Source organism: Melanerpes formicivorus, unplaced genomic scaffold (assembly GCF_026170545.1).
Source record: "Melanerpes formicivorus ecotype bairdi unplaced genomic scaffold, bMelFor1.0.p_v2 SCAF_9, whole genome shotgun sequence".
NCBI classification, from domain to species: domain Eukaryota; kingdom Metazoa; phylum Chordata; class Aves; order Piciformes; family Picidae; genus Melanerpes; species Melanerpes formicivorus.
In genome coordinates, this window is record NW_027142361.1 from 10060848 (window position 1) to 10080841 (window position 19994).

The 19994-nt window shown below is 43.1% G+C and overlaps 1 protein-coding gene and 1 long non-coding RNA gene across 2 annotated transcripts in view; both read right to left on the minus strand.

The window, feature by feature from the left end:
* The window catches only part of LOC137443377 (NBAS subunit of NRZ tethering complex-like), a 133956-nt gene that overhangs the window by 77490 nt on the left and 36472 nt on the right, over window positions 1-19994 (minus strand). The window contains exon 3 of the mRNA XM_068143015.1: window positions 18658-18729. Coding sequence (XP_067999116.1) covers window positions 18658-18729 — 72 coding nt within the window. The remainder of the gene's footprint in view (window positions 1-18657; window positions 18730-19994) is intronic.
* Window positions 6996-9621, minus strand: LOC137443513 (uncharacterized). The gene is made up of 3 exons (XR_010987907.1): window positions 8270-9621; window positions 7964-8026; window positions 6996-7408 (listed from the first exon to the last, which is right to left on the minus strand). It is a non-coding gene; the product is annotated as an uncharacterized lncRNA (long non-coding RNA).

Consider the following 19994-nt stretch of genomic DNA (forward strand, 5'->3'; position numbering starts at 1 on the left):
TAATGGCCGACGGAGAAGAAGAAGAAGGAGAAGGAGTGGGAGAAGGAGTAGGCGCCATGTTGATACCAGCCGATGCCCTTGGCTGCTTGCTAGAATCAGCAAAGTCATTTAGAGCTGCTTTACCAATTAACTTTTTAGCCTTCTTTTTGACTGACACGGGTTCTCCACAGTCCTCGTCACTAGATGACTCTGGGACTGACCTAGAGCCATGGTGTTTTCTTTTTGATCTAGTTTTAATAACAAAACAAGCTCTGGACACCTTTCTCTCTCGCCGTAAAGAAATCAGGCGATACACGATAATTATCACCAGCAGCAGAATTATAGACATGAGATAAATCACCTTTGGATCCCAGGCATCACCTAAAGTTACTGTCTCCTCAGGCGGAATCTTAAAACCCTTTATCTCAATTGGGAGAGTGGTGGAGGTAACATTCCTGTATCTCACTGGCCATAATAAATTAATACATTTTCCATACCATAATTTAACTTTATACATAACCCACATATAAATTGTCCGCACCAAATATTTACCCAGGTAATCCAAAATCAAACCCAAACAATACCTGTAAATCAGAGCCCCAAAAATTGAAAAGAATAATCGCTCCACAAACCACAATACCTTCATGTTTGCTAATTCAGCTGGAAAACACTAAATCAATCAGATAATAAATTAAACTAATTATCTGCCGCACGTTGGGTACGCCAATAAAAAAAATGTGGTGGGTGGAAGGGCAAGGACAAGAAGCCTCCTCCCTTCCCCCTTTGTAAAGTAAAAGGGAAAAAAAATTGAAGGGAAAGGAAAAAAAAACTCGCAAGCTGAATTAGCAAAGCAGTGGAGCTATATTTACAAAGCGATGTAGGGTTTGCAGGGAGATATTTACAAATTTACAATATCTACAATATATACAAAGATATACAACAGAGTAACACAGAAATGAGAGTAAACCCCTCGGCAGAGAGGGGTCCCCCACCTCCGCTCTCCCCGCTCTCCCCCCCTTTCCCCAGAATGGGATAGAAAGAGAAAGGAAAGAGAGGAAAAAAAGTTAGAAGCAGTTCATGTTAATTGGAAGGGAGTTAGTATACAGGCCTGGTGTCTGGATTTCAAGGCCGGGGCCTTGGCAGAAAGCCCAGCACAGGCAAAGCTGCTGCACGAAGCAAAGACAGAAGCAAGACTGACTGAGAAGTGCTGGAAATGTCCACTTCACTCCCACTTCAGAAGGTGCTTCCTCCCACTCGTCCAATGAAATTAGTTTAGACTATTCCTTCCGTTTACCAACTTCCGTCCACCATGTTCCCTTTCTTAAGGGGGCAACGTCAACCGGCCACAGCCATGAAGGCCATATTACTACAACTGCAATATTGTCTTAAATTATTAAAGTCATATGTGGTTCTTCATTAGGACAATACTTAAAATATTATAAAAAAACTCTCAAGGAACCAAAAAAAAACCCCCACCACAAACCCCCAAAACCCAACAACAACAAAAACATCCCCAAACCCTGAGAATTTCTTTTTGTGAGTAATTGAGACTGAATGTCTCAAAGTAGGCAAAACTTTGACCTGAAAATAAATTAATGTCTCGTGGCAGATTCAGCATTATGTTAGTATGCATTATTTGAAGATAAGTGTTAATTGATACTTTTAAAGCCACTTAAATGCTTAGTTGTAAATATTCTAAGTTGCTTCACAGATAGAAATTTTTTTTTGTTGTTGCTTTTAAGTTCTTAATACTGAACTGCCTTTTTAGATTCTTACATCCTTCTAGCTCCTTAGAATGTAGGTATAAATAATTTTTGATCTCTAAGTCATACTGTAAAAAGGCTGCTAGTAAGTTTGGGGTTTTTTTTCCTACAGGAAGTCAAAATACCTAGCTGCCAGTTAATTTCAGCTTTACTTAAATTGTGGAAATTCCTTGGTAGAAGTTGGACTTTCTGCTTGGAATGAATATGTTCTTTTTGACTTGAAAGATGGAAGGGCTTGGTTCATGCAACGTAGATAAGCTTGTTTGAAACTGCTGCTGCAGGTTATTAAATTAATGTTCTTCCTTTTAGATATTCACAGAAAGTCTTTTATGCTCAAGCAGCATAGACAATATCCACTTGGCTGGGCAAATGATGCATTGCAGTGTTTGGTCGGTGGATCTACCGAGTTCATCAAAAGGGAAGTCACAGTACCGAGTCAGCTATGCAAAAAGTATCGAACTGGTTTTGGCTGCTGGCAGAGAATATTTCAATTCTTCAACAAGTTTGACTGATAGCTGCATGGATTTGGCCAGGTATATTTATGGTTATCATATATGAAAAGAAATACTGCTCTTTTAATGGAAACTTGGATTTCACTTTCCCAATAAGAAGAGGTTTACTTCTCTTTATGCAAACTACAAACTAATTTGAAATGGTATCTTTCAGTTTTGTAACTTTTTTTGTTTTTGGTTGGTTGGTTGGTTTGGTTTTGGCAGGACTGTTATGAGAGATTTGTTTGTTTGTAATTTTGTATTTTTTGTAATTTAGAATAGATTAGAATAAACCAGGTTGGAAGAGACCTTCAAGATCATCGTGTCCAACCCACCGTTTTATTTTCTCCTGTCTTGCTTTGTGTGTGTGTGTGTACATCATTGCCCCCTGAAAAGGGCAAGTTTTTCTCTGTGGATAGGAAGCTTTTTGGTGTGTCATAGGAACTTTTTCCTCTTTATGGCACAACTATAGCTCCCACTTTTTGCCACTGTAGAAAACAGAATTTTTCTGATTCTTCTCTTACTTTCCCAATTCTGAGAGTTCATTTGAGTCTCTCTGCCTCTCTTTCTTACATTAAGAAATAAGACAAATAGTTCAGCCATAGAATAGCCTTGGAGGTTGCAGTGCAGGTGTTCATTCTCCTGTAGATTTAGATATGAAAGAATCTTCTTTTACAGCATAGATGCAAATAGGTAAAATAATATTACCTGTGTAGAAGATTGATGCCTAGCTTACTGTAAATATTGAAAACAGAGGCATGTGTTAATATTTCCAGCCTTTCCCATTTAAGAATTTGGTGTTTCATTGAGATGTGTTAATCTAAATGAATTTCCCTTTTTTCTTAAAGCACTTAAAAATCCCAAACCAAAACAAAAAAACATACATTTTTACATTTGAAAGTAAACTCATTATTTCTAGATAGTCTCTCCAAGCCACTTTGTTGTGTTGCTTGTGGGTTTTTAATCCTATGGTACAGAGATTTTATTTTTTTTTAATTATAATCACAGAATGTTAGGGGTTGGAAGGGATCTCCAGAGATCATCAAGTCCAACCCCACTGCCAAAGCTGGGTCATCTAGGGCAGGCTGCACATTAGCTCATGCAGGCAGGTTCTGAAAGTCTCCAGAGAAGGAGACTCCACAAACTGTGCAGCCTGTTCCAGTGCTCCATTACCCTCACTGTAAAGGAATGTCTTTTCATGTTGAGATGGAACCTCCTACGTTCCACATTTCTTGTCCTGCCACTGGGCATTACCAATCAGTTCTTCTCCCAAGAGCTAACCAGACTGGTAGCCCTACGCAATTTTATTTGCAGACTAATAAAACTAATTTAAAACTTTTAAAAGATGTAACTACTTGAACACCAATTATAGCGGACACAGCACTGTTTCTGTAATAAATTGCAGTACCTTGAAGTGAAAATGTAGGTAAGAATACATGCATAATCAGATTCTGCATCAGTCTTTTTCAAATATTAATAACATAGATTTGAGATTTAGGCACATGCAGGGTTTCTGTGGTGGGTTAACACCTTTTTCTGAAAACAAAAGAAGAAAGCAGGGTGGAGGGCTTGCGGGTACTTTACACTCCCTGAAGGGCGTCTCCCCCCTGGGAAAGCTGAGTCTGTTCCACTCCCCCCTCCCTGCCCAGCAAGGGTATAAAAAGCAGGACCTCATAGCTGTTGGATCTCCTTTTTGGCTCCTGCCTCTGCTGGATGAGAGCTACTGCAGCTGCTCTCCTGATCCTCAGCCACGTGGCTGGACCTGATCCTTCTCCCTGCTGCCTCTGCGCCTCCTCAGAGACAGACTGGTTTTGTATTATTTTTTTTTTCTATTCCCCTCCCATCCATTCTTGTTCCTTGTCCTTGTGAACCTTTTTCCCTGTTATTGATGGATGGTAGCCAACGCCTTGTGGGGGTGGCTGAAGGAATGGAGGAGGAACGGGTGGCAGAGAAAAGGGAAGCCTGTTTGGGCCGCTGACCTGTGGCAAGACATCGCCGCCCGCCTGGACAGGCTGCCAACCAAGGTACGGCACATCGATGCACACATCCCCAAGAGCAGAGCCACAGAGGAGCACAAGCACAACCACCAAGCAGACCTGGCTGCTAAGATCTCCCAAATAGACTTGGACTGGGAACACAAGGGTGAGCTGTTCTTAGCTCACTGGGCCCATGACACTTCTGACCACCAAGGGAGAGATGCCACATACCGGTGGGCTCGGGACAGAGCTGTGGACATCTCTATGGAGGCCATCTCACAGGTCATCCATGAGTGTGACATCTGTGCTGCCATCAAGCAGGCCAAGCGCATGAAGCCTCTGTGGTATGGGGGGAGATGGTCGAAATATAAATATGGAGAGGCCTGGCAGATCGACTACATCACCCTTCCTCGGTCTCACAGTGGCAAGCAGTACGTACTGACCATGGTGGAGGCAAGTACAGGGTGGCTGGAGACCTATCCAGTTCCTCATGCCACTGCTCGCAACACCATCCTGGGCCTAGAGAGACATATCCTGTGGAGACACGGCACCCCCGGGAGGATTGAATCAGACAATGGAACCCACTTCAGGAACCATCTCATAAGGGACTGGGCAAAGGAACATGGGATTGAGTGGATTTACCACATCCCATACCATGCACCAGCTGCAGGGAAGGTTGAGCGCTACAATGGCTTGCTAAAGACCACCCTAAAAGCCATGGGGGGTGGAACCTTCAGGAACTGGGAAAAGCACCTAGCTCAAGCCACTTGGTTAGTGAACAGCAGAGGATCTGTGAACCGAGCTGGTCCTGCCCAGTCCGACCTGCTGCAAACAGTGGATGGAGATGGAGTTCCTGTGATTGCTGAGAAGAACCTGCTGGGGAAGTCAGTGTGGCTTTTTCCTGCTGCTGGTGGGGGCAAACCAACCCGAGGGGTGGTCTCGGCTGAGGGGCCTGGTCACACGTACTGGGTTATGTTAGAAACTGGGGACATTCAGTGTATCCCACAGCAGAACGTGACTCTGGCTGAGAGAGGATGAACTCAGAGGAGGCAACCCTCATCAATGTAATTATGTGAATAGTTATAAGTTGTTCTAAGTTTCTCCATCCTAGTTTAATACCAGCCCAGCATCCAGGACCCAACGTACCCACTGCCCACCAACCCAAAGAGCATCATCTCACCTGTACCCGTTCCTGATGTCCCTACAGCAACGGACTGTAATGACAAAAGTCATGGCAATCTGGTGAAGTCCCCACAGACTGGAAAAGGGGAAACATTGCCCCCATCTTCAAAAAGGGCAAGAAGGAGGAACCAGGGAACTACAGGCCAGTCAGTCTCACCTCTGTGCCTGGAAAGATCATGGAACAGATCCTCCTGGAGTCACTACTCGCTCAAAAGAATAGTGAAGAGGTGATTGGGAACAGTCAGCATGGCTTTGCCAAGGGCAAATCCTGCCTGACCAACCTGGTGGCCTTCTATGAGCAGGTGACAAAATTAATAGATGAGGGGCGAGCAACTGATGTCGTTTACCTGGACCTGAGCAAAGCCTTCGACACTGTCCCACATCACATCCTGGTCTCCAAACTGGTGACACATGGGTTTGATGGGTGGACCACTAGATGGATAAGGAACTGGCTTGATGGCCGCACCCAAAGAGTGGCTGTCAATGGCTCCATGTCCCAGAGGAGGCCAGCGACAAGCGGAGTCCCTCAGGGATCAGTCCTGGGACCTGTCTTATTCAACATCTTTGTGGGGGACATGGACAGTGGCATTGAGTGCACCCTCAGCAAGTTTGCTGATGACACCAAGCTGTGTGGTGCAGCAGACACGCTGGAGGGAAGGGAGGCCATCCAGAGGGACCTTGACAGGCTGGAGAGGTGGGCACAGGCCAACCTCATGAAGTTCAATAAGAGCAAGTGCAGGGTCCTGCATCTGGGTCGAGGCAATCCCAGGCACAAATACAGGCTGGGCAGTGACTGGCTGGAAAGCAGCCCGGAGGAGAGAGACTTGGGGGTGCTGGTGGAAAAAAAGCTCAACATGAGCTCTCAATGTGCACTTGCAGCCCGCAAATCCAATCAGATCCTGGGCTGCATCAGGAGAAGTGTGGCTAGCAGGTCGAGGGAGGTGATCCTCCCCCTCTACGCAGCTCTGGTGAGACCCCACCTGGAGTACTGCCTCCAATTCTGGAGCCCCTATTACAAGAGGGATATGGACGTGCTGGAATGTGTCCAGAGAAGGGCCACGAGGATGATCAGAGGGCTGGAGCACCTCTCCTATGAGGACAGACTGAAAGAGTTGGGGCTGTTCAGTCTGCAGAAGAGAAGGCTCCGAGGTGACCTAATTGTCGCCTTCCAGTATCTGAAGGGGGCCTACAGGAAGGCTGGGGAAGGACTTCTCAGGATATCAGGTAGTGATAGGACTAGGGGGAATGGAATGAAGCTGGAGGTGGGGAGATTCAGGCTGGATGTGAGGAGGAGGTTCTTCACCATGAGAGTGGTGAAACCCTGGAATGTGTTGTCCAGGGAGGTGGTTGGGGCCCCGTCCCTGGGGGTGTTTAAGAGCAGGCTGGATGAGGCTCTGGCCAGCCTGATCTAGTGTGGGGTGTCCCTGCCCATGGCAGGGGGGTTGGAACTAGATGATCTTTGTGGTCCCTTCGAACCCTGACTGATACTATGATACTATGATACTATACCCCAAACCCAGAAAGTGTTATTTTACAAATCCTATACTGTCAGTAAATTAAATAGTCTAAAAAGATCTCATTTACAATGTGTTAACTTTTTACTGTTCATCCTTTCGCAGCATTTTATAATTGGCATTTTAGGACTGTTTGCTTTACCACAAACCTACTGAAAAAGTTTTGAAGCAAAACAAAAGTTGTCTGAATGTGGACAATGAAGCCAAAATACTAATCATGTTAATCATGAGGTTAACAAATGTGGTTTATGTATACTGTATTCAGTTTGAATACTACAGTTCCGTATTGCAACTGAACAGGCAAGTACACTCTCTCACAATAAGTGCTGTTATTTTAATGTCCTTTCACCCTTATCTGCCATTTCCATTTGAATACTAACTTGCGGCCCATTTGCCTCATCAACCTGGTCATCAGCTTTTGTGCCTCCTCTGCATTGTCCTTAGTGTCTTTCACAAAGGAAACAGGTTTCTGAAGTCCATGTTTCTCCAACAGCTCTGACACACTGCAAATGAATAGTCTACATTTTTGAATCCTGCACAGTTGTACAAGTACTCTCAGCAGTTGTAAAGCGCTCTGAGAGAATGCACTGCGAATGCAGTTTCCTCAAACCCTCTAACAGTATGGCTTAGACACTGTAACATTTACCCCCCCAAAAAAAATCAATACTGCTAAGTAAACGCATATCACCAGTAACCCGATGATGCACATTCACAGTTTTTAGTCTTTGATCACTCAAAGCATTATAAACTATCAAGATCATAACAAATGCCCCAGGTAACCTTCTTGTCCCTCCCAAAAGAAAACAAAAGAAAAAATAATAAAAGCAAAACTTCCACTTTTATTCCAAGAAAAATTTCTGTGTAGTTTTATAATATTCAAACAGTTCAAACCATTTAAAATATCTAAGTTCTAAATACAAATAAATTAGAGATTATGTTGCTGACAGCACTAAAACTAAGATAAATACTCATGATGCCTTCTTGTCATTCAAAAAGTCCTTGGCTATGCCTAGTGACTTCTGTAATAATACATTATTTATTTTAGTAAAATTAAATACCTAAGAATTCATTCCAGTTCATCTACTTCATCATGAAGAGTGTTTGTTTTATCTGTTTCAGGCCTTCAAATATATTGTATAATTAATATTAAATACATACATCTTGCAATCTCTTCATGCAATTCATATAACAGATATCACGAAAAGCACTTTGAAACATTGCTTGATGAAAATCAAATACATGTTTGTTTGAAATGATTACAACTGCTGGAAGGGTAGCTAACTATTATTTTTTTTAAAGATTAAATTCACAGCTATATTTAGCATATCTAAAATATTTACAAATAACTAGCTGAAAATGTTTACCCATATCCTCTTTGTGGAAGGCATTCCAAAATATCATAACAGAGTGCAAGCTGATCATCTCGTTCACAACTGTAGATATATTCCAATGCAATAATCATAAGCTGGTCTTGCTCAGGAATAATTTTTTGCTGACACTAACAAGAAAAGAAAGCACATTATTTTTTATTTTCTGTTCCTACTTCAAGTTAAGTTTCTTCTGAACACTAAAAGATGTGGACTTGAAGTAAAATTGAATACTTCACTAAGTTAGAAAGAGATACCTGTTGAAGTTACAACCTGAAACATAACTAGGCTGGTTTCCTATGATATAGATGCTTGAAAGAATATGCTCCTTATACCCTTTTTGAATTTAAGAGGTGTGAGGTTGAAAGGCAGTGGAAATAAACTGTAAATGCTGCAAACATTTATTTAATATTTACAATAGTATTAATGTACAAAAACCAGCTGTGGTTTATGCAAAAATGTGCTTATGTGCCCTGGAATACTATTTGAACTGTAGAGGCAGTATGAAAACCTCAGTTGTAAAGTAACTTCAGCTCTTGCTCATGGAATTCCTGGCTCCATCCTAATGGCCCATTTTATTCTTTACATTTGTTGCGCAAAGGGGGAGTGGGAGAGTTTGGTGTAGGATGTGTGTTGGAATGACTTAAAATCTAATGCTAGTGAAATTCCTTAGGAAACAAAAAGATACCAGTGAGGTCATGAAACTTTCATATATATTTTTCAAAAGGAAATATGCTGGGAACTACTTTAAACACATCACCAGAAAATTACTTAAAAGAAGAATCTACATTAATTTTTGTTCTATTAGGTCAAGATCATAATTACAAACTACTATAAATAATGAAGCGTGGAACAATAAAGTTCGATGATTTCTATTACTCATATTGAGTGCTGTCGTCTCTGTCTCTGTTTTCATCAGTGCATCAGGTCTGGTCACAAATGTATGCTTCTTCCATTGTTTACCGGTTAAACTTATATTAACCTCTACCTTACTTAACTCTTGAGATCCACCAGTGACTCCCGGAATAGTTATAGACTCTGATCCCTGATAATTTGATGGCATTATGGTGCACTGAGCTCCTGTGTCAACCAAGGCCCTGTACTTCCGAAATTGTGAAGTGCCAGGCCACTGGATGTACACATCCCAATAGATTCTGTTATCTCTGTTATCCCTCTCCTCCCCCTGGCGGGAGGCAGGGCACCCCTAGTTATGGGGAACATGCCCACATGTGCAATTAGCACACTGTGTAGTGTTAGAACTGGAGCCAATGTTGGAGCTATTTGAGTTGTCCTGGGGAACTGTGGAAGTAACAGCTACCCTTCTGGTATTGCTACCTCGGGTTCTGCCACTTTGCAGTTCCCTCAGTCTCCTGAAAAGATTAGAAGTTGGTTGGCCATCCCACCGCTTCATGTTCTCACCAAACTGATCATGCAGAGTTATCCAAATACTCCCACGTGATTGCCTTGGCGGTCTGTTTTGGTTTGACCTGTTTTGGAATGAGCTCCTTGGAGGACGTGTATTCCTCACAGATGAAACTTGTATCCACCTGGAGGAAGAATTGCAATTATCTCTTTGTGCCAATTGGGATATGGTATTTTTAAATTCATCCTTCAGCTCTTTCATGCAATTCTCAATTTTTCCAGATAGAGTTTCAATGGCTGAAACCAAAGAAACACATGTCATGCTATCCTCCAATTGTCTCATTTGATCACTGAATTGGCCAACCGTAGGAGAAGCTCCACCATAATTTCTTAACACAATTCTGCTTGCCAGAATGTTTGCATAATTAGAAGGAGCAAGCTTGATGAGCTTTTTAGCAAGACCAATACCCACAGGAATGTCATCAGGATTCAGAGTTTCATGTTCACCATAGAGTATCTCTCTAAGAGCAAATTCTCTCAAGCGCTTAATTCCCTCATCTATGGTAGTCCAGGGTTTAGGATTCCATGGAAGATCATCTCAGGAAGGGTATCTCAGGAAAACTGCCAATAAAAGGCGTACCCACAGATTAACCTTACCGAGAGCCTTGGCTAGATGTCTATCTATTCCATTATCCTTCAAGAGAGTTCCTACCTGAGCTGCTGACTTGTCTCCAACTGTTAGAGCTGGAGCACCTGCATCATAACATCTAATAAGCCAAGTTAGAACTGGCTCCTTATCTGTTCTGGTGTAATTTTTACGGACATTTCTTAACTCTTCCCGTGGTGAAGAACATTCCGAAATATCATCTGACGCCTCCTTTGTCTCCTCTTCCTCAACTTGTTGTCCAAATAATCCTGTTGCCACTCTCCTAAGGATCTCTTTAAGCTGAGAAGCACCACCACTAGCTGTTGTCCTACCAAGGGCTGCATCTTGATCCTCTGATGATCTCAATAACTCAGATATATCTTTAAGACAAATCCCCCATCATCTTTGGCCTTTCCACTCCTTGTTGTTAAAACTGCTACTTGCTTAATTGGAGCTGTGTTTGAATTTACAGCTGCCTTAACAGAAGCTGACAGGTTTTGAGACGGACCAGCTGCCATGGAGGACACTTCTGGTCCTGCCATGGAAGAAAGAGGAAATGACTTTGCCTCGTTAATGGTGGCTGCTGAGGATGTGGGAGCCACCATGTTAGGAGCTGCCACAGCCCCTGGCTGCTTCCCAGAATCAGCAACAGCACCATTCAAAGTAGCCTTTCCGATAGACTTTTTAGCTTTATCCTTAAGTGATACAGATTCTCCACTCTCCTCATCACTAGAAGTCTCTGGAGCAGAGCCAGAGCTATGCTTCTTTCCTTTTTATCTATGCTTAATAATGAAACAGGCCTTAGATACTTTTTTCTCCTGGTGCAAAGCATATAACAAATACACATTAGTTATCACCAGCAGCAGGATTACACACATTGAAAAAATCAGCTTTGGATCCCAGCCATCACTTAAAATTACTCTTTCACCTACTGGAATCTTAAACTCCCTTATCTTAATTGGGAGAGTGTTCAAAGTTACATTTCTGTATCTCGTAAGCCAAAAGAATGCCAGGCAGTGATCACAGAGAAGCTGAATTTTACACTTAAGCCATAAATAAAATTTATGCATTGGATATTTCCCTATTTGATCGAGAATCAAACCAAAACAATATTTGTAGATCAGGACCCCAAAAATTGAGAAAAACAGATGCTCTAAAATCCAAAACACCTTCATGTTTGCTACTCCGACTCAAGCAAGCAATATATCAAGCTAATTATGCTGCACGCTGGGACCGCCAATAATGTGGTGGGTTGAGAGAAGGCCTTCTATCAACCCACCACAATGATCTAGTCAGTCACATGCCAGTGCTCAATCTTGCTCCCTCACCCTTTTGACTCTACCACGGTAAGTGTAGCCAATAAGGCACAAGGCAATTTGTCTCAGCCATGAATGCGCATTTGCAGCTCAAAGAAGCCAGTAAAGCCTTTTTCCTGTTTAGACCATCACAGCAGCTTTCAGACATCCGGATGAACTAAAAAGATACCAGGTCAAGTTATAGCAATTTGGAACACTATAAAATTATTCCTGGACTCCAAAAGGAATAGAAATAGTAGCAAACAGAATTCGATTTAGTGGTGTGGGCTGTTTTCTAACCTATCCATTCATCTTTAGCCACTGCTTTGGAGCTAGTTTACACTTTTTGTACTTTGCCTTCTCCTTCCAGAATTGCTTTCCAGTGGTCAGCTGAACTTCTAGGTTTTGATTATCTTGAAATGAAATATTTTGAATTTTTTATATCCAGTCAGAATGATGCCTATAAGTTAACAGATTGTCACCATTTTTCTGGGATCCAAGCAACTGTACCTCTGTTTTCAGGAGCAAAGACAAGTGAAGTTCATGAAAGGCCTTTGAAAAATTATTTATATAGCAGCTGTAATAAAGTTCTACTGTAAAAATTGTTAAAAAGCAATCCCCCAGCCAAAAGCCTTTGGATGTGTTTAGTCTCACTTAGGTCAATATTATGATCCATCTTAAACTGGATACAATTTCTTCCCAGATTTCAAGAATTCTCATATACAGCAGGCTCTTTCCAGATGTGTATGAGTTTTTCACTCTACTAGCCATGGATTTTCATCTCAAACCATATAGGAATTATTTTAATCCAAAGACAGGATTAATCAGGATAAATATAGACATCTAAATTTCAACTAGTCTAAATTTTTTATAATGTCAATAAACTATCTTTTCTTGTGATACATCTCATACCAAAATAAGTGTCTAAATAAGACAGATAAATCATGTTCTAAGACAGTCTATTCCTCTCTGTTACCTACAAAAGGACAGCAGTCCAGATGAACAGAGCTACATCTGTTCTAGTGAATCTCATTGCAAACATTTTCTGGGTTGGTGCCCTATTAGTCAATCCACTTCTTCACATTGGAGGAGGGGTGGGAGCAGGAAATGAAAACCATAAGTGCACCTGTCTAAGGAGCAACTGTTAGCTATGTCTGACAGTAGCTAATCAACCTTGCTATCCCAAAAGATGCCATAAGCTGAACTATTTTTTTTTTTTAAAGTCCCACAACTATTACAGAACTCTGTAGCACCATTAAAGGGGAAAAAAAGAGCATTCTACTCATTTTCACAGACTATTTAATTGTTCTGCATTGGGCTATGACAGCACAATTCCGATCTTGCTGGGAGTTCTATGATTTCCCAGTTATATTTGAGAGGAAGAGGTAAAAATTAAATGTCTGTAACAGGAAGAATGAGAGTCAATGAAAACTATGGTTACAAAACTCTCAGAGACAAACTCACAGGCTGAATCCAAAAGCAAAGGTGGCCCTTGACAGTGTGGTGGGTTTGAGAGAAGGCTTATCCTCCTCTCCCCCACAAAAAAACACAACTAAAAAAAACAATAATAAAGGAACAAAATTCCCTCCTCCGGAGGAGGGTTCCCCCCCTGTACCCCCTTCTCTCCCCTTTTTCCCCAAAGAGGGTTAGAAAGAAAGAAAAATAGCAATTATTAATTAAAGCAAAATATATTAGTAGGCCTTAGTTTGCTTATCTGTCCAAGGTCAAGGTCAGACTGGCAGGGAGCCCAGAAGCGGACGAGCTGGAAAGGAGAAAGGAAAGGAGCGAACTGAGGAAAGTCCCAGCTGCACCTAAGCTTAAAACTGCCTTTTTACCAATCCACCAATGAAATCAGTTTAGAATATCTGATTGTTTTCGTTATTATTCCAAAACATTCAGCCATAGTGTCCCAGCACTGTCATTTTCTTAAAGGCACAGCCTCAAACGGTCACAGTCCACCCCTTCTAAACAATTTAATTGGCTGTTCACACTGTCCATCCAATCCAAGCCAATATTTACAGTTCGTAAGTAAAGTTCATAGTCCATTCCGGCTATACTCAGATATAGATGATTCAAAAGTCTAAGAAAATCAGGAAGTGAGAAAAATGGAAAACAGTTTATCTCTTTGCTGACAAAGCAAAGAAAAGTGAAACAGGGATTCTCAGGGTCTCTTAGTTGACTCAGGGCTCTCAGGGATCTCAGGGTTCATGCACCGTAGATTCCTCATTGATTCTTCCTTTGGACGCGATATAGCGGTACAACAGTTCGAAATTAAATTCTTTCAGCTAAAGTTAAATTTCTTTGTGGAATACACTGAATTTCACCATTCTCTTGCATTACCCAATAAGTGTGACCCGGACCTTCAGCTGAAACCACCCCTCAGACAAGTTTAGCCTCTCCTGAGGGTGAAAACACCGACACAGTTTTACCTAACAGATTCTTTTCTCTAACAACAGGAACTCTATCGCCTTCTACTTTCTGTAGCAGATCTGAATGTGCAGGTCCAGCTCGGTTCACTGAACCTCTACTATTTACCAGCCAGGTTGCTTGTGCTAAATGTTTTTCCAAGTTTTTCAAAGATCCACCCCCCATGGCTTTAAGAGTGGTCTTCAACAAACCGCTGTAGCGTTCAATCTTCCCTGCAGCGGGTGCATAGTAAGGAATATGGAATATCCACTCAATACCATGCTCTTTTGCCCAGCTCTTTACAGGGTTGTTTTTGAAGTGAGTTCAATTGTCTGACTCAATCCTCTCTGGAGTTCCATGTATCCACAGGATCTGTTTCTCCAGACCAAGAATGGTGTTGCATGCAGTTGCATGTGGAACTGGATAAGTTTCCAACCATCCAGTGTTTGCCTCTACCATAGTAAGCACGTATTGTTTACCAGAACGAGAACGTGGTAGAGTGATATAGTCAATCTGCCAAGCTTCACCATACTTGTACTTGGACCATCTGTCACCATACCACAAGGGCTTAATTTGCTTTCCCTGCTTAATAGCAGCACAAATGTCACAGTCATGGATGACTTGTGTGATAGCATCCATGGAAATGTCTATGGATCTGTCATGAGCCCACTGGTATGTTGCATCTCTGCCTTGATGTCCTGACGAATCGTGAGCCCACCGAGCTAAGAATATCTCACCTCGGTGTTTCCAGTCGAGATCAAGATTAGAGTCCATGTCTACTTGAGAAACTCTTGCAGCTAGATCTGCCTGATGGTTGTGTTGCTGTTCCTCAGTAGCTTTGCTCTTCGGAATGTGAGCATCGATGTGTTTCACCTTCACTGGAATTCTCTCGATTCGACTAGCAAAGTCTTGCCACAGTTCAGTTGCCCAAATAGGTTTTCCTTTCTTCTGCAACCCCTCTACTTCCAGTTCTTTAGCCAACCCCATAGAGCATTGGCTACCATCCATGAGTCGGTGTAGAGATAAAGCTTTGGCCATCTCTCGCATTCAGCTACGTCGAGAGCTAGCTGGACAGCTTTTACCTCTGCGAACTGACTGGATTCTCCTTCTCCATCCTTCGCCTCTGCAACTCGGCGTGTTGGACTCCACACTGCAGACTTCCACCTTTGCTTGTTTCCAACAAGACAGGAACCGTCTGTGAACAAAGCATATTTCTTTTCATCATCAGAAAGGTCTTTGTAAGGAGGAGCCTCCTTCACCATGAGTTACTTTCTCCTCTGGAGGTTTAGCACAGTTGGTACCTTCAGGCAAACTTGAGATCACCTCCACCAGACCAGGCCTTTCAAGATTTCCCATTTGAGCTCTCTATGTTATCAGAGCCATCCACTTAGACCAGGTTGAATCTGTGGCATGATGTGGTGTGGAACCTTTGCCTTTGAACATCCCATTCAAAACTGGTAATCTGGGAGATAAGAGAAGTTGTGATTCAGTTCCAATCACTTCAGAAGATGCTTTTACTCCTTCATAGGCAGCTAGAATCTCTTTCTCTGTTGGAGTATAATTAGCCTCTGAACCTCTGTAACCTCAACTCCAGAAAGCACGCGGTCATCCACGTGTCTCACCTGGAGCTCTTTGCCACAAGCACCAGGTTGGACCATTGTCACTTGCAGCCGTGTACAAAATGTTCTTAATGTCTGGACCATCTCGGACAGGTCCCAGACCCATTGCTTGAAATACCTCTTGCTTTATCTGGTCAAAGGCTGCTTGTTTTTCAGGTCCCCAGTGGAAATGGTTTCTCTTTCAAGTCACATCATACAGAGGTTTCACAATCTGACTGTATCCAGGAATGTGCAGTCTCCAAAATCCCACTGTCCCCAAGAAACGTAGGGTTTCTTGCTTGTTCATGGGATTTGCCATGGTACAGACTCTATTTACCACATCCACTGGAATGTGTCGGCGTCCATCTTGCCATCGCACTCCCAGAAACTGAATCTCTGTGGTAGATCCTTTCACCTTGTCTCGCTTGATGGCAAAACCTGCATTCAGAAGAATGTAAATAATTTTGTTACCTTTCTCGAAGACTTCCTCAGCAGTTTTACCCCGGACGATGACATCATCAATGAACTGTATGTGTTCTGGAGCACCGCCTTTCTCCAGAGCATCGTGGATTACTGCATGACAGATGCTGGGGCTGTGGATCCAGCCCATTGGCAGCTTGTTGAAAGTGTACTGGATTCCTCTCCAGGTGAAAGCAAACTGAGGCCTGCATTCCTCTGCTATGGGAATAGAGAAAAATGCATTAGCAATGTCTATGGTAGCATACCATTTGGCCTCTTTGGATTCCAGCTCATACTGGAGTATGACATCAGGTCTGGTACTGCTGCACTCATGGGTGGTGTTACTTCATTTAGGGTTCGGTAGTCGACCGTCAGACACCAGTCTCCATTCTGCTTATGCACAGGCCACACTGGACTGTTGAAAGGTGAATGAGTATTGCTGATGACTTTCTGACTCTCCAACTGACAAATCAGATTCTGAATGGGCAACAGAGTTACGGTTAGTTCTGTATTGTCTGTGATGCACAGTCTGAGAAGCAACCGGCAATTTAATGTCCTGTATCTTATGTTGTCCCACAACTGCAGATTCATCAGAAAGCTCAGGTCTAGCAGACAGCTTCAATTTTTGTCCATCAGTTTCTATAGAAGCTACTCCAAAAGCCCATTTGTAACCTCTAGGGTCTTTGAAATGCCCTTCTCTCAGAAAATCAATTCCCAAAATACAAAATGCGTCAGGTCCGGTCACAATTGTATGCTTCCCCCATTGTTTACCAGTTAATCTGATATTGACCTCACCTTACTTAACTCTTGAGATCCACCAGTGACTCCTAGAATAGTTATAGACTCTGATCCCTGATAATTTGATGGCATTATGGTGCACTGAGCTCCTGTGTCAACCAAGGCCCTGTACTTCCGAAATTGTGAAGTGCCAGGCCACTGGATGTACACATCCCAATAGATTCTGTTATCTCTGTTATCCCTCTCCTCCCCCTGGCGGGAGGCAGGGCACCCCGAGTTATGGGGAACATGCCCACATGTGCATTGAGCACAGTCTGCAGTGTTTTAACTGGAGCCACTTTTGGAGCTACTAGAGTTGTTCTGGGGAACTGTGAAAGTAACAGCTACCCTTCTGGTATTGCTACCTTGGGTTCTGCCACTTTGCAGTTCCCTCAGTCCCCTGAAAAGATTAGAAGTTGGTTGGCCATCCCACCGCTTCATGTTCTCACCAAACTGATCACGCAGATTTATCCAAATAGTCCTACGTGACTGCCTTGGTGGTCTGTTTTGGTTTGATCTGTTTTGGCATGACCTCCTTGGAGGACATCTATTCCTGACAGATGAAACTTCTATCCACCTGTAGGAAGAATTAGAATTATCCTTCTGTGCCAATTGGTATATGTAATCTTTCAGATCCTTCATGCAACTCTCAGTTTTTCCATACAGAGTTTCAATGGCTGAAACAACGAAACACGTGTCATGCTATCCTCCAGTAGTCTCAGATCAGTCAATTGGCCAACCATAGAAGGAGCTCCACCATAATTTCTTGACACATTTCTGCTTGCCAGAATGTTTGCATAATTAGAAGGAGCAAGTTTGATGAGCTTTTTAACAAGACCAATACCCACAGGAATGTCATCAGGATTCAGAGTTTCATGTTCACCATAGAGTATCTCTCTAACAGCAAATTCTCTCAAGTGCTTAATTCCCTCATCTATGGTAGTCCAGGGCTTAGGATTCCATGGAAGATCATCTCGGGAAGGGTATCTCAGGGCAACCGCAAATAAAAGGCATACCCACAGATTAACCTTACCGAGAGCCTTGGCTAGATATCTATCCCATTATCCCTCGAGAGATTTCCTAGCTGAGCTGCTGACTTGTCTCCAACTGTTAGAGTTGGAGCACCTGTATCATAACATCTACTAAGCCAAGTTAGCATAGGCTCCTTATCTACTCTGATGTAATCTTTGCAGACATTTCTCAGCTCTTCCCTTGGTGATGGACGGCTTGAAAGATCATCATCTTCTCCATCTACCACATCTTCCTGAACTGGTTGTCCCCATAATCCTGCTGTCGCTGTCCTAAGCAGCTCTCTAAGCTGAGAAGCACCCTTAGCTGCTGTCCTAGCTGCATCTCTTTCTGGTGTTGATCTCAATAATTCAGCTAGATCTTTAAAACAAATCATCTCTTCCTCCTCAGCAGGACCTTTTCTAGTACAGGGTCTCTCACCAGGATCAGTCTCCTGCTCTTCTTTCCCATCAGCTCCTGGATCAGCTTTGGTCTTTCCACTTCTATTCTTTAAAACTGCTACTTGCTTAATTGAAGCTGTGTTTAAATTTACAGCAACCTTGAAAGAAGCTGACAGGTTTTGAGACAGATCAGCTGCTGTGGAGGTGGCTTCTGGTCCTGCCGTGCAAGGAGGCGGAAATGACTGCCTCATTAATAGCTGCCACAGCCGGAGCCGAGGGAGCTACCATGTTGGGAGCTGCCGCTGCCCCTGGCAGCTTGCCAGAATCAGCAAAAGAACCGTTCAAAGCAGCCTTTCCAATAGACTTTTTAACTTTATCTTTAACTGACACAGATTCTCCATTCTCCTCATCACTAGATGTCTCTGGGGCTCACCTGGAGGTATGCTGCCGCCTTCTCTTTGATCTATGCTTAATAATGAAACATGCCCTGGACACCTTTTTCTCCCTACGAAAGAAAAAAAGCAAATATGCAATCACTATCATCAGCAGGAGGATTACACACATCAAATAAATCACCTTTGGATCCCAGCCATCACTTAAAATCACCCTTTCGCCTACTGGGATCTTAAACTCCTTTTGACACACCTATATCAGCATATGGTGTTTATTACATGGTCTGAGAGCGATCATGGAGGAGATGGGTGCCTTACAACCTGGCCTTCCAACTCCCAGTCCCCACAAATTGGGACCTGATTATTATTCATTTGAAGGATCGTTTTCTTTACAATTTGCTTACACCCGGAGGACTCAACAAAGTCTGCATCTACTGAGTCATTGATTAAGGCAGACTCCACCCACCGACTTGAAAGTCACACCGCCTTAGACCTTGCAACTTATCAATTAACTGGCAAGTCACTTGCAAATGCCTGGGAAGCCACGCCCCGGCAGCCAGCAGACTCTTTACAAGGTGTCACCGCTAACCATCTCGTTGGGGCGAGATCTTTTCCAGATCATATCAGCAAATGCAGCTTCCTGATAAGGCTTTGTAATTAAGTCAGGATTTAGTGATCAAAGAGTGGTCCAGAATCCAGGACAGTAACTCTGATGCTGTGCTTTTCACTACTCAGCAGGGTCCAACAGGGCCACTTGGTTCCTTTGTCAATACCATCCCTTACATATGGCATTCAATACATTCAGACCTGACTGACGATATGAAGGTAAAAATGCTGGATATTTTGGCATTTGACAATGCTAATGAAGGAACCAAACAGGTTCTCAGCATTTTATCAACAGGTGCCACTGTCTCATGACTGCAGGATGCCACAACGAATGAAGGCATTGACAAGCAGCAATGTATTTAGCCACGGCCATAGAAGCAGTTATGAAACCACCAGCACGACCACCACAAAAAGGAAACAACCTGGGTGGAAATCATCGTGCCTCTGAGAAACCTAGGTACCTTAAATCAAAGTGCCAGACTGTTGGACAGACTCGAAAGTGTCACAGACCTAATCATTTTACTCAAGATCGTCGCAGAAGCTGCTCCTGCAGCATGAATATACCCCGCGCGACAACACCAAACCAGGGTGCTTGGACCGCGCCCATTCCCCCCCCCCCCCCAGCCCCCTCTGGCAGCACATCGCGGACCTGACAACAGCCACATATCACTTTTGAATCCACAAAGCGTTGTCGAGTTCAATTGGCACGGTCCTTTGGGTCACAGACCCTGTGCTCTGTTAATTGGCAGATCGTCTACCTCTAGACAGGGCA